Raw genomic sequence first — 14,229 nt, 5'->3', positions numbered from 1 at the left:
TTGATTTTTAAACCCTCCTGTGGCAGTGAGTTCCATAGTTTAACGGCGCACTGCAGGAAGAAGCGCTTTCATGAAGAATTCCAGAACATCTGAGGGGCACCAGGTTGGCAATGGCTGCAGGGTGCATTGCATTCTTGGTCTCGCTCTGTCGTTTTGCTTCTTGCTTTCTTTCTTTTGTTGAGCTCTCAAGACTCTGCAGCTCCCGTGTTTCTGTGTGCCTGTGCCTTCCCATTTCTTTTAAAAATGGGTCTAAGAACTGGGATGCTGTTGATGCAAAAGCGCTGTAAGATAATACGTTCAGAAGCCAAGGAGGAGGTGAGAACTTCAAAGCGGGCTCTATTTTTATATCTGGCACATCTCTCTCCACAATTGACACCAAGGTCCCAGGCGTGCCGGCATCTTGAACAACCTGTTCGGGGCTCAAGAGGCTCTGGAGAAAACGGGGAACGAAAGCGTGCTAATGAGATTTATGTTTATGAGCTCAGGGGCTGGTGGTGGGCCGGCATTCCTGAGTGTTCGAATCGGCAGCTGTGCGCATGCCCTTTATTCGATTGTTCTTGTTTACTGTACAGTGGTACCTCTGGTTGCGAAGGGGATCTGTTCCAGAGCCCCGTTTGCAACCCGAGAGGAACGCAACCCAACGTCTGTGCGTCTGCGCGCGCACGGGTCATGATTCGTCACTTCTGCACATGCACGTGACATCATTTTGTGCATCTGTGCATGTGTGAGCTGCAAAACCCAGAAGTAACCCTTTCTGGTACTTCCGGGTTGCTGCAGGACACAACCTGAACCAAACGTAACAAGAGGTATGACTGTATTTATTGCCTGCCTTTCTCCCATGTCGGCATTGAGTTCATAGAATTGTAGAGCTGGGAGGGCTCCCCAGCGGTCATCTAGCCCAACCTGCTGCCACGCGGGGACCACCGCTCCAGAATCCCTGACAGGTGGCCACCCAACCTCTCTTTCAAAAACCACAAGGAAGAAGAGTCCGCACAGCTTCCGAACGACTCCTGCAAGGCAGCTAACAGCACTTAGAGACATTATAAAATGCAAAGCTGTAAGAACAAACCAGCTGAAAAGCAATAATTAAAATATGTCAAAACGAATTTGTGTGGGGTTTCTCTCACGCTTCTCCCAGAAGCTGCAGTGGGTGCAGAATGCTGCAGCACAATTGCTGACAGGAGGGAGGTGTTGCCAGCATATAACTCCCGTGCTCACAGATCTGTACCGGCTGCCCATCTGCTACCAAGCCAAGTTCAAAGTGCTGTTATTAAAGCCCCTAACAACTGGGGAGCAAATTACCTGTGAGATTACCTTGCCTCACAGCTGCCCACTCAGCCACTTCGATCGGAGGCATTGGCCCTGCTACAGGTGCCCCATAATACTCATTCTGCATTTGTAAGAAATCCATCTTTTAATTTGGCACTTTGGAACTGCCTGCCTAGTGATATCAAGCGGGCACCATCACTGTATTATTTTTGGTGCCGTGATGAAGACATTCTAAACAGGCAGCTCTGTTTAGGGAAGCTTTTAATGTTTAATAGGTTATTGTATTTTAGTGTTTTGTTGGAAGCCGCCCAGAGTGGCTGGGGAAACCCAGCCAGATGGGTGGGGTATAAATAATAAATTATTATTATTATTATTATTATTATTATTATTATTATTATTTGGACAAGTCCACCCAGAGACTTAGAAAGTTAAGGTAATGTGAATCTGTTTCAGTATATTAACTTTTGTATGTTCCAAAATAGGATTCCTACCCCCTTGATTGTTGTCTTTTGTAAACTGCTTCAAGGGTTGTTGTTTTTTTACAATCAAGCAGTGTATAAATTTTATGAGATTAATAAATTTAGAACCAGCTATTAAAATCCAGTTTGCCCTGAAAGAAGCCCAGCGATCAGCTTGGTCTAGACTAAGGTTTCCCAGCTGTTTTGGGGGTACAGTTCCCATCATCCCTTACCACCGGACCTGCTAGCTTGGGGTGATGGGATTTGTAGTCCAGAAACTTGGAGACCCAAGTTTGGGAGACCCTGGTCTACGTGTCAGTTCCCAAAGGCTTGTCTGAGCAGGGAGGTGGAAGAAAAGCAAGGTGATGGTCAACCTGACCTCTCTTGAGAGGAGGGAATTTTGTGTCTCTGATGCTTCCCACGAAAACATATGTTTGTTATTAAGAAGAATAATTTAAAAAATCAACAGTAAAGCTTTGCAAAACAAACAAACAAACAAACAATTTCAGCCCCAGTAGAGAAAGACTGGATGGGATTAGAAACTTCCAAGCCTTTAAAAGTCTTGCAAAAAGAAAAAGGGAGGAGGAGTTTGCAAAGGAAATGGTAGAGATGGTACCTACCTCAATATGCAGTGGCAGGGAGTTCCAAAGGCTGGTGCAGCTATAGTAAGGTTCCCATATTTTTTTCAAGGAATCCGGGGACACTTTTCAAGCCCGATGGATCTTGTACGGGGACTGATTTGTAAATCTGGGGATTGTCCCCGGGAAACGGGGACGTATGGTAACCTTAGGCTCTAGTCAAGGTCCAGTTCCTGCAAACTGGCCTTCTGGATATTTGCTTGTGGAAAACTCTCTGCAATTCCCAGGCAGATGGGGGCTATAGGGGTGTGTTAGCTGTTGTCCTGAGCTTATTTTGTCTTTTTGCCTGTGGGTCACGGAAACTGCAATTGGGGTTGACGGTTCACTTCCCTAAGGATGCTGAGCCTACTTGCCCACTCCTCCTCCTCTTCACCCCCCCCATGAAGAAAATTGTTGGTATGGGCTTGGACATGTCAGCCCTTAGGACCCAGAGGGAACGCTTCGGAGAACTGTTTGGGCAAGGCGGTTCCCTACCCTGTGCAAGATCTTTTGTCGGGGAGAGAGAAGTCTCATAACTGTGGCTCAACCTGCCTGTCTTCTTCCCCTCTCCTGCTCCCCTTTGTGCACCCCCTCTTTGTCTTCAGAGGCAGCCCGCTGCACCCCCTCGGAGCATGGCCCCTCGCTGACAGGGCTGGCCGAAGTTCGACGCAGAGCAAGCCGGAGGAACTTCTCCCTGGGTCAAATGGCGACTGCAAACAAGGGTGAGTGGCCGGTGTGTGGTACCCGAGTGGGGCTGGATGCCCGTTGCCACGGCGACCTGAGCATCCTGGGTGGTCTTGGGCTGCTTTGGCCCTTCCGTCGGGCATGTTCCTCGAGTGCAGGGTTCCTTGCTCATAGTTTGAATGCCAGAGCTTCCCTGCTGGATCAGGCCGGGTCCAGGCAGCTGCAGTCTCTCAGCCTGCAACCTGGAGGGTTGCTAGCACAGCGTTCGCCAACCTGGTGCCCTCCAACTCTTTTGGATCCCAGCTCCCATCAGCTTCAGCCAGCGCAGGCCTACCTTGCAGGGTTGCATGGGCCGCAGAGACGATGCAGAGCAGTCTGAGCACAAACGATCAGGATTGTGCTTGAAACGTTACGTGTTCTCTATTGCAAGTTTGGGGAGGTTGCGGTGGTCCTGTGCTGGACAAAATTCCTGCCCACACTAACCCAGTGCCCTCCGGAGCTTTTGGGCTACAACTGCTGTGCTGGCTGTGGCTTCTGGGAGTCGTCTAGTGGTACCTCAGGTTAAGTACTTAATTCGTTCCGGAGATCCGTACTTAACCTGAAACTGTTCTTTAACCTGAAGCACCACTTTAGCTAGTGGGGCCTCCTGCTGCTGCCGCACTGCTGCTGCACGATTTCTGTTCTCATCCTGAAGCAAAGTTCTTAACCCGAGGTAATATTTCTGGGGTAGCGGAGTCTGTAACCTGAAGCGTCTGTAACCTGAGGTACCACTGTAGTCCAAAACCATGGCATTGCTCCAGGTTGTGCTATGCAAAGGCTGTGCTATGCCGACGTCGCACGAATTCTGTCTTGAGCCTTTTTGGTTGTGATATGTCCAAACGAACATCCATCACTCCACCCGGAGGTAGGAAAGGTGAGGGAATAACATTCTTTGCAAATAAGAGCAAGGGCAGTAGAGCTGTTCTTGGGCAGGGGGGGTCTGTTGTGTCCCAAACATACAGAACGGAGCTGGCTGAAATACCTGGCAGAGTTGCTCGAATCTTTTGCTCCATGTCTGCCTTTCTGTGTTTTGTATTCAGTCCTTGCCTCCCTTTAATAATCCGTTTCAGAAAGCGGATGCAAATCGGTTCAGGAAAATCCGCATGCCGCAGCAAAAACCTGAATGAAAGGGGTTTGAGCCAGTTTGGTGCAGAGGGCAGCGCTGTGAACTGGGGATGGGTTCAAATCGCTACCGGCTTTGGCTTGGCGGGCAGAGGGCTGTGTCTCAGGCTTGCCTTCCTGGCAGGGTCGTTGGAGGGTCTAAGAATGGATAGCCCCTGAGCTCCTTGGAAGAAAGGAGTGCTTCTGCATGCAACGCATGGGGAAACTATGCAGCTCACTGCCCCACAGGTGGTGGCAGCCCCAAAACTGAATGGCCTTAAAAGAGGAGTAGAGAGATTCCTAGAGGAGGAGACGGCTATTGAGGGCTACTGGCCATGATAGATATAAAACAGCTCTACAGTCAGAGGCTGCAATGCTTCTGAATCCCAGATGCTGGAAGCCACAGGAGGGGAGAATAGCTCTTGTGCACGAATCCTGCTTACTGGTTTCCTGGCTGGCCATTGTGAGAACAGCATGCTGGACTAGGCGGACCATTGGCCTCATCCAGCAGACCCAGCAGACCATTCTTATGTGCTTATAAACTCAGTGACCAGATGCCTCAACAGACCAGCTCTGCAGCTTTGCAAAAAAGTTATTATCAGACGTCTGGAGTCTCCTAAGAATTGGTGCTTCTATTTCTCCTGCCTTCCACTGCCAAAACCACAACCTTTTCCTCCCCCAACTCCCAGTGGCTTCAACCCCCATTATTTGGCCTTATTGACAACACAGTCATGTACAGTGCTACCTTGGTTCTTGAACTTAATCCATTCAGGAAGACGCCTGAAACCGTTCAAAAACCAAGGCGCAGCTTCTGATTGGCTGCAGGAGCTTCCTGCCGTGTCGGATGTTCAGATTCCGAAAAACATTTGGAAACTGGAACACACACTTCTGGGTTTTCGGCGTTCGGGAGCAGGTTTGTTCAACAGCTAAGCTGTTCGGGAACCAAGGTACCACTGTATCTCCTTGTCTCTTCAGAGTTAAGGGGCTTCTTGAGTTCAGTGGGGTAGAGGGAGGTTCATGTAGGATTGCATTGCAGGGGGGTGGGATAGATGACCGCTGGGGTTCCCGTCCAACTCTACAGTTCCATGATTGCAGCCTCAGCGGCTGATCCATGGCTGATGGGCAGAATTTGGAATGTGCTACCCAACCTCCTCTTTCCTCCTCTTCCTTTGCTGGACAGGAGTTTCTGGAAAGGCAAGTTCATGTACTTTGACCTGGGAGGGGGACGCAGAAAACCTTGCTGGACAGGAGGAGGGAAGCCTCCTAGAAGTTAGTCGCCTTGCTTGGGGCATAATTGTAAACTCATCAGCACCAGAGGGGACTTCAGCCATTGCAGATTATGCTTTTTTATAGCACTGTATCTTATTGGGACCCTGAAATCCACCAACTGGCGTCTGGTATAGAAAGACGTACGCTTAGGATTCAATAATTTTCAGCACAGGAGTGATTTTGAGGACCAGAACTGTATGGAGCCCAGCCCTTACACCCCCCCCCCCATAAACATGGTCTGTCCTTTCCCCCAACTTTCTTCATTCCAGCTATGATATATTGTCAGTGGGTGAGTCATTTCTGTTGCAATTGCTGAACAACCGGGGAGTCAGGAATCCTTTGCTTACTCAGACATTAATACAAGGTTAGGAGAGGCAGGTGTAGTAGTAAACATCAGATGGGAGATCCAGGTTCACGTCCTTGCTTGCTGTCGTGAGTAGGTTGGAGTAGTGCTTAAGAGTGTCAGACTAGGACCCGGGAGACCAGGATTCAGATCCTGGCTCAGCTATGACTCTCACTGGCTGTGACCTTGGGCTGCCAGTCCACTGCCTTGCAGCTTAACCTACTTTGCAGCGTTGTTGGGATTAAACCAGGCACAGGGCCTTCTCAGTGGTGGCACCCACCTTGGACACCCTCCCATCAGATGTCAAGGAGATGAGTAGCTATATACCTTTTATTTTTTTTTTATAAATATTTTATTAGGTTTTTAATAAACAAATTTCCACTTTCAAATACATACTTCCATGAATCCAATGGACTTCCCCCATCTCCCAAGCACTGCATTCCCTGTGTAACCAAAACCTCAGCAATTTGTTGACTTGTTTTGTACATAACAATATATCTTCCATTTTATCGTGTTATCTGATGTAATCATTTCGATACAATTGCATTAATTTTTAATTTCCACACAATAAAAATATTTCGTTACCTCACTTCTGTCTTATAGTGTCTTATTTATCAATTCAGAAATTTGCCGATACTGAAGCTATACCTTCCTAGAAAGGAGCATTTTTTAACATTCATACAACTTATAATGCTTTTTCAAATAGTCCTTAAAATTTTTCCAAACTTCCTCCGTTTCTTCTTCTCCCGAGTCTCGAATTCTGCCAGTCATTTCAGCCAACTCCATATAGTCCATCAGCTGCGTCTGCCATTCTTCCAATGTGGGTAGATTTTGTGTCTTCCAGTGCTTTGCCAACAGAATCCTCGCTGCTGTAGTAGCGTACATAAAGAAAGTTCTATCTTTCTTGACCATCCTCTGGTCTACCATGCCCAGAAGGAAGGCCTCCGGTTTCTTAGGTAAGGTGAATCTCAGCACCTTTTTTAGTTCATTATGTATCATTTCCCAGAAGGCCTTCACTTTCGGGCAGGTCCACCAGAGGTGTAAAAATGTCCCTTCCTCTTCCTTACATTTCCAGCATTTATTATCAGACAGGTGATATATCTTTGCAAGCTTGACTGGGGTCATGTACCACCGGTATATCATTTTCATAATGTTTTCCTTCAAGGCAGTACATGCCGTGAATTTCATTCTGGTGTTCCATAACCTTTCCCAGTCTTCAAACATAATGTTATGCCCCAAGTCCTAGTAGCTATATACCTTTTAGAAGACCTCTGAAGGCAGCCCTGTCTAGGGAAGCTTTTTAAGGTTTGATGTTTGATGATGTTTTTATATATATGTTGGAAGCTGCACAGTGTCGCTGGGGCAACCTGCTCAGATAGTCGGAGTACAATTAATAGAAATTATTATTATTAAATTATGGGTGAGCTCCTTGCAGAAGAAGGATGGGATTATAAGTGCAGTCAATGAATCGTGAATTGCTTCGCTTCTAAACTGCATTTCTGAATACAATGAGCAAGTTAGAGGAAGCATTTGGCTGCTGGAATAAATGACTGCTGTGTCATGTATCTACTGAACCGGCAGCCTCTTATAGGGCCTTTTTAGTTTAGAGCAGGGTTTCCCCAACTTGGGTCTCCAGCTGTTTCAGAACTACAATTCCCATCATTCCTGACCACTGGTCCTGTATCCAGGGATGATGGGAGTTGTAGTCCAAAAATTAGCTGGAGACCTGAGTTTGGGAAACACTGGGTTAGAGAAAAGGTAAGAGGCCACATGATATTGTTGGCATCTGTCTTGAGAGACAAAGGAGGAGGGCTCCTTTGGGGGTGAGGTCAATCAGTTGGAGAGTTGCAGCGCCTGCTGTGGCCGCAGAGACCAATAGGGGAGAGACATGTTTTGTTGCAGCCGGGGCCGATGAAGGCGTCTGGTTGTGCTGCTGCAGATGCACCAAGGCTAGGGTTACCAGATGTCCCCGGTTCCCTGGGACAGTCTCTGGATTTGCAAATCTGTCCCCGGACAAATTCCATTTTTGGAATGTCCCCAGATTTGCAAAACCAGATTTGCAAAACCAAAACGTCTGGTAAGAAAAAATGGCGGGCGCCACGGCAGTGAGCACCTCCTGAAGCCAGCCAGAGCCAACTGTGCTACCAGGTGATTGCCGCTGCTGCTGCCGCCGCTGCTGCCAAAGGGGAACCGGGGATGTCTGGCTGTACAGATCTCCTGCCCCCTTCCCCCTTTGTTTTGACTGATTGGGGGAGGCTCAGGAGTTGCGGGCGGGCGGCCGTTGCCCAGCTTTTAAAAAAACTCTGCGCATTTATGTTTCACACGGTGCGAAAGAAGGACTTTGCACCTGGCCTGGCAGAGAAACCACGTGCCTTGTAGCGCTCCTAGGCAATGGCTGCCGCCCGTGACTCCCAAGCCTCCCCCAATCTGTCAGAACAAAAGGTGAAGGAGATCAGGGAAGGCTCAGGAGTCACGGGCGTGCGGCGTGCCATTGCCCAGTTTTTTAAAAACATTGTGCATTTATGTTTCACAGGGTGCGAAAGAAGGGCTTTGCACCTCACCATCCCCACTACTGACTCCCTGTTGCTGCTCGGCTTAAAAAAAAAAAGTGTCCCCGGATTCATTGAAAAAAATCTGGTAACCATAACCAAGGCCTTTCTTCTCTCTGTGCTCCTTCCAGTGGTCATTTCTCCTCTGGTCACTGCTACAGATGCACGACCTGACGGTCTGTCTTCAGGCACGGCAGTTGCCTGCAAAGGGATTCCCACACGGTGTGGTTGATGTCGCCATCCTCCGTGCCACTTTTGCAGGCATCTTTGTGTCACAGAGTTGGGCCTGGTGCCAGAAGCCAGGAGGACATCCTTGGGGATACAACAGGAGTTTATGATATGGTTCATGGCATGGAGAAACCTGAAAGGGGATTTCATCTCGGTGAAAAACAGGTCTGCCCCTGTTCCTGCAGTTGAACAGACGCAGCATAAAAGGAAAAGGCAACAAGGAGGGAGGAGAATGGGGGAAAGAGCAAATTTAGGGTACCGGTGCTTCAGGTTACAGAGCTCTTGCAGTGAGCAGCTAGGTTGGAAACAGTTCAGGGGAGCCTGATGGAATGGCTGTTGCTTGGGATCAGATGCAGGAGAGCCAAGGGCAGCTGGCCTCTGCCTTTGGTGTGGCCTGATGGAAAGGTTGCTTCCAGGTGGCTGGGCTCAATGCTCTGCTAATGCTGAACCCCACCCTGGGGGTGGAGAGGACTTGGCCACAGCTGTGCAGCCCTCTCCCTCCAGCTATCGGCAACACCGCCTTGTCTGAGCTTGCTGGGGCTCGTGTCCCTGACCTTTTGTTTTTTAAGCACCTGCCCAATATCATGTTTTCCGTCCATCAGATACGCCGTGACCCATCACTCTGAACTTTTCCTCATTTTTTAAAGAAAATAACTGTGTGAAGGGCTGATACGGGCTGAGAGTGCTGCTTGCTGGGTTGGTTTGGGGGATGGGGGAATCTGCACAGGTTTGGCTGTAGAGGCGATCAGGCTGGGTAAGGCAGTTTAGGACCTAGGCTAATGGTTTGTTGTCGGTTCTCAGGTGTGGAAACGAAAGACGCCAGGCAGGCTTTTTAAAATGTGCATCTTCAAAATAAATATATTTTTAAAATATAATTTGTTCCATTAGAAAATGTCTTTGTCTTCTTCCTTTGTCTCTTTGTCTTCTTCTCTGTCTTTGTCCTCTTCTTTGTCGTTGCCTTTGTCTTCTTCATCTTTCTTCATAGTAGAGGCGCTTATCCAAAGCGGGCTCCCTGGAAACATTTATAAAGAAGTTTCCGTGGCAGAAACCCTTTGCAAAAAGGAAGAGCTGGATCTTTTCCACTTGACACGCCTCTGCTCATCAGTCGAACTGTGCACCCTTTTCACCGTCTCCTGAGCACCAAACTTATCTCTGCCATTTGGTGCATTGTTGTCTCTGAGAGCTGCAGCTGTTGCCTGTTGATAGCAAGCCCAATAAACGCACGAGACGAAACCGGCTGTGTTCTTAGATAAATAAGGTATACTATTCATAGTATCAAATTATAAATTTCAACGGAAGTAACTCATAAAGTTCAACAGACGAACAAAGCAGAAGACCCAGTGGATCAGGTCATTCTCTAGACAGATCATGCATAAGGTTGTTTATGGTCTTATATTACTTTTGCTGTAAAATGTGTGAGATCATGATATTGTATTGATTTGCATTACAAATAAATAATCACTGCAGATGGTGACAGCAGTCACGAAATTAAAAGACGCCTGCTTCTTGGGAGAAAAGCAATGACAAACCTAGACAGCATCTTAAAAAGCAGAGGCATCTCCTTGCCAACAAAGGTCCGTATAGTTAAAGCTCTGGTTTTCTCAGTAGTGATGTATGGAAGTTAGCGCTGGACCATCAAGAAGGCTGATCGCCGAAGAATTGATGCTTTTGAATTCTAGTGCTGGAGGAGACTCTGGAGAGTCCCATGGACTGCAAGAAGAGCAAACCTATCCATTCTGAAGGAAATCAGCCCTGAGTGCTCACTGGAAGGACAGATCCTGAAGCTGAGGCTCCAAGACTTTGGCCACCACATGAGAAGAGAAGGCTCCCTGGAAAAGACCCTGATGTTGGGAAGGGCACAAGGAGAAGGGAACGACGGAGGATGAGATGGTGGGACAGTGTTCTCGAAGCCACCAGCATGAGTTTGACCAAACTGCGGGAGGCGGTGGAAGACAGGAGTGCCTGGCGTGCTCTGGTCCAGGGGGTCACGAAGAGTCGGACATGACTAAATGACTAAACAACAACAGCATTACTTAGAGCTTTAAGTACTGATGAAGCCCAGGACGGCGAAACAAGGCCAATATTCTGGAAATCCTTGTCTAGACTCTGTGTAAGGATTTTGTGGCACTGTAACAACCTTTCATGTGGGCTTTTTGGACTTTACGGACAGACAGATGGAATAGGCACCATTATACAGATGGACCTGACTAAGGAATGATCTGATCCACTGGGTCTTCTTCTTTGTTCGTTTGTTGAAATTTATGAGTTACTTCCGTTGAAATTTATAATTTGATACTATGAATAGTATACCTTATTTATCTAAAGAACACAGCCGTTACATCTCGTGGTTTATTGAGTATGCTTTACGTGAACTTAGGTTGTTGTTTTGCTAGTGTTGATAGCATGCCGGCATTGTGGTGAAAGCCTCTATAACCTCAGCTCCTTGGTGTCTTTTGGGCAAGCCTCTCTGCCCTTCCACCCACCCAAACGACTAATAATAATAATAATAATATTTTATTTATACCGCTTTCCTTGCTTGGCTAGGATGCTGAAAAGGAGGAGGAGGAGCCCGGTGTGGCTTTCAGTGCAAAGCCAAATCTGGTTTTCTCAACCCTGCCTGAATGCCGGGCAGATCAAACTTGCCAATATTATACAAATAATAATAATTTATTATTTATACCCCACCCATCTGGCTGGGCTTCCCCAGCCACTCTGTGTGGCTTCCAACAAAATATTAAAATACCATAATGCATCAAACATTAAAAGCTTCCCTAAAGAGGGCTGCCTTCAGATATCTTCTAAAAGTCAGGTAGTTGTTTGTTTCCTTGACATCTGGTGGGAGGGTGCTCCACAGGGCGGGCGCCACCACTGAGAAGGCCCTCAGTGTCTGGACTGAATGATTTGCAACATAGGGGTTTAATTCTTTGGTTACTTATTGTTGTACAATCCTATTGGGGCATCAGGTTATCCACTGCGAGAACAGGATGCTGGGTTAGGTGGGCCTGATCCTGTGTTCACCAGACCAAGCCAGCTGCAAATCAGCAGCTCCAACTTCTGTCTAACGTTGCTAGTGGATTCCTCTTCCTGAAATTGGCACCTAATCCCTGTTTGGCTTTGATGCGTCTCCTCTAGGCACCAAGTCCAAAGTGGGAGGTGTCCGCTTCGCCCCGCCTCAACCAGCAGAGGGGACTTCCAGCCATGTGCACTTTGACGAGAAGCTCCACGACTCCGTGGTCATGGTCACCCAGGAGAAAGATGGCAGTTTCTTGGTGAAGGTAAGAGCGCACTGTTGACTTACGCCATGCTTTCCACTGAGACCCCTAGATCCATTTCACATGTACTACTAGTTGGGATGCGGGTGGCACTGTGGGTTAAACCACTGACCCTAGGGCTTGCCAATCAGAAGGTCGGCGGTTCGAATCCCTGCGATGGGGTGAGCTTCTGTTGCTCTGTCCCTGCTCCTGCCAACCTGGCAGTTCGAAAGCACATCAAAGTGCAAGTAGATAAATAGGTAAACTGCGTTTCTGTGCGCTGCTCTGGTTCACCAGAAGTGGCTTAGTCATGCTGGCCACATGACCTGAAAGCTGTACACTGGCTCCCTCGGCCAATAAAGCGAGATGAGCGCTGCAACCCCAGAGTCGTCCGCGACTGGACCTAATGGTCAGGGGTCCCTTTACCTTTTACCTTACTAGTAGGCTAGGCATCTGTTTTTGCATCTGGAGTTTAGAGGTCGGGACTGCATGTTGGTGCTCCCATCATGTTGTTATTTAGTCGTTTAGTCGTGTCCGCCTCTTCGTGGCCCCATGGACCAGAGCACACCAGGCACTCCTGTCTTCCACTGCCTCCCACAGTTTGGTCAAACTCATGCTGGTAGCTTCCAGAACACTGTCCCACCATCTCGTCCTCTGTCGTCCCCTTCTCCTTGTGCCCCCCATCCTGCCCAACATCAGGGTCTTTACCAGGGAGTCTTCTCTTCTCATGAGGTGGCCAAAGTCTTGGAGCCTCAGCTTCAGGATCTGTCCTTCCAGTGAGCACTCAGGTCTGATTTCCTTCAGAATGGAGAGGTTTGATCTTCTTGCAGTCCATGGGACTCTCAAGAGTCTCCTCCAGCACCATAATTCAAAAGCATCAATTCTTTGGCGATCAGCCTTCTTTATGGTCCAGCTTTTACTTCCATACATATCACATTATAGTCCCTCGCCTACCAGTAGAAACCCTGCCTGTATGCTGCCGTCCCTATCTGTGCAGTATTTGTTTATTTCCCATCTCTTCCCTCCCCCTCCCCTTTTATGAAGATTACCCACTCTGAGACCCCACAGCTAATTCTCCCCTGGCCTCCTCGCTGGCCCAAGTAGGACTAATTCAGCCAGCTAGCCCTGGTGACTATCAAATGCTTATTAGATGCGTTTCCCCCAAATTGATTTCTGAACTTTGAATTTTATTGCTATTCATGTTTTCATACTGTGTTTTATGCTGCTTCTGCAATTAAGTGTTTTAAATTTGTCGTTAGCTGCCCTGAGCCCGGTTTTCTGAACCGGGAAGGGCGGGGTGTAAATAAAAATTTATTAGTAGTAATATTGGTGAGGACTAGGAACACACTTTAAATTTTTTTAAAAAATATTGAGTTTTACATAAGATATTTCAATTTACACATATGTTCACCATTGCATTTAGGATTCTCAGAAGACCTCCCACCACCCTCTGGTTCCCAATGTCAATCCCTTTTTCTTTCAGTTTATCCATTTTTCATCTCATTTGTTAACAATATTACTAACTTTTTCCATTGTTACACTTTTTAAACCCCACAAACCTAGCAGCAGCAAAACGCTGAGCTCTTCTGAATGCAAAACTCTTCTGTGTCGAGCATCGCACCCTGTGTTTCTAATGAACTTTCTGCAAGAGGTTTTTTTTCTCTCTCGACTTTATTCTTTGGCCCCTATAACTGAGATCCTTCCAGGTTCCCAGAGGAGACCCTCACTCCCAACAATGCTCCTTCCAGGAAGGGCGAGCTATATATAAACCCTGTGTGTCCGGATCCTGCCTTGATGATAGCATATTGAAATTAGCAAGTCCTTTTCGTAGCTCAGGGAATTACTGGTTTAATTCGCTTTTGCCCTTGGCGCTTGGATGCCGGCCAAGCAAAGGGGATCAGGCAAGATTTTCAGCCTGGTAGCGTTTGTGGCTTAGTTGCTGTTGACTCAGAGCTTACCCAAATTAGCACCAATTTACCAGGACTTCCCCTGCTTCCTTCTCCTGTTTTGGCTAACAAATTGTCAGGAGACGGAGAGCATCCAGTTCTTTGTAACTCTTGAAGCAGGGGCAATAAACAACTATTTTACTTTTAAAAGACAACTGAAGGCGGCCCTTTAGGGAGGTTTTTAATGTCTGACGCTGTATTTTTTTTCATATTCAGTTGGAAGCCGCCCAGAGTGGCTGGAGTAACCCAGCCAGATGGGCGGGGTAGAAATAATAAATTATTATTATTATATACAGGTGAAACTCAGAAAATTAGAATATTGTGGAAAAGTTCATTTATTTCAGTAATTCAGCTTAACCACGATATTCTAATTTTGCGAGTTTCACCTGTATAATTTTCACTGCGGGTGTCGGAGGACGTTGAGACACAGCAGATCAGGAGGTTTGTGTCGTGCAGAAAGCTTCAAAATGGAGAG

The 14,229-nt window shown here is 47.5% G+C and overlaps 1 protein-coding gene and 1 long non-coding RNA gene across 2 annotated transcripts in view; both read left to right on the top strand.

Moving 5' to 3' along the window:
- Nucleotides 1-14,229, top strand: part of LOC309377861 — a 176,086-nt gene that overhangs the window by 106,158 nt on the left and 55,699 nt on the right. The window lies entirely within an intron of this gene.
- Nucleotides 1-14,229, top strand: part of ADISSP (adipose secreted signaling protein) — a 66,486-nt gene that overhangs the window by 24,107 nt on the left and 28,150 nt on the right. Inside the window, exons 2-3 of the mRNA XM_081925475.1 lie at nucleotides 2,950-3,066; nucleotides 11,690-11,832. Of these exons, the coding sequence (XP_081781601.1) occupies nucleotides 3,048-3,066; nucleotides 11,690-11,832 (162 nt within the window). The 5' untranslated portion in view covers nucleotides 2,950-3,047. The remainder of the gene's footprint in view (nucleotides 1-2,949; nucleotides 3,067-11,689; nucleotides 11,833-14,229) is intronic.

The sequence above is a fragment of the Podarcis melisellensis genome, assembly GCF_964234715.1.
Source record: "Podarcis melisellensis genome assembly, chromosome: 9".
NCBI classification, from domain to species: domain Eukaryota; kingdom Metazoa; phylum Chordata; class Lepidosauria; order Squamata; family Lacertidae; genus Podarcis; species Podarcis melisellensis.
This window is presented reverse-complemented; position numbering and strand designations above follow the sequence as displayed.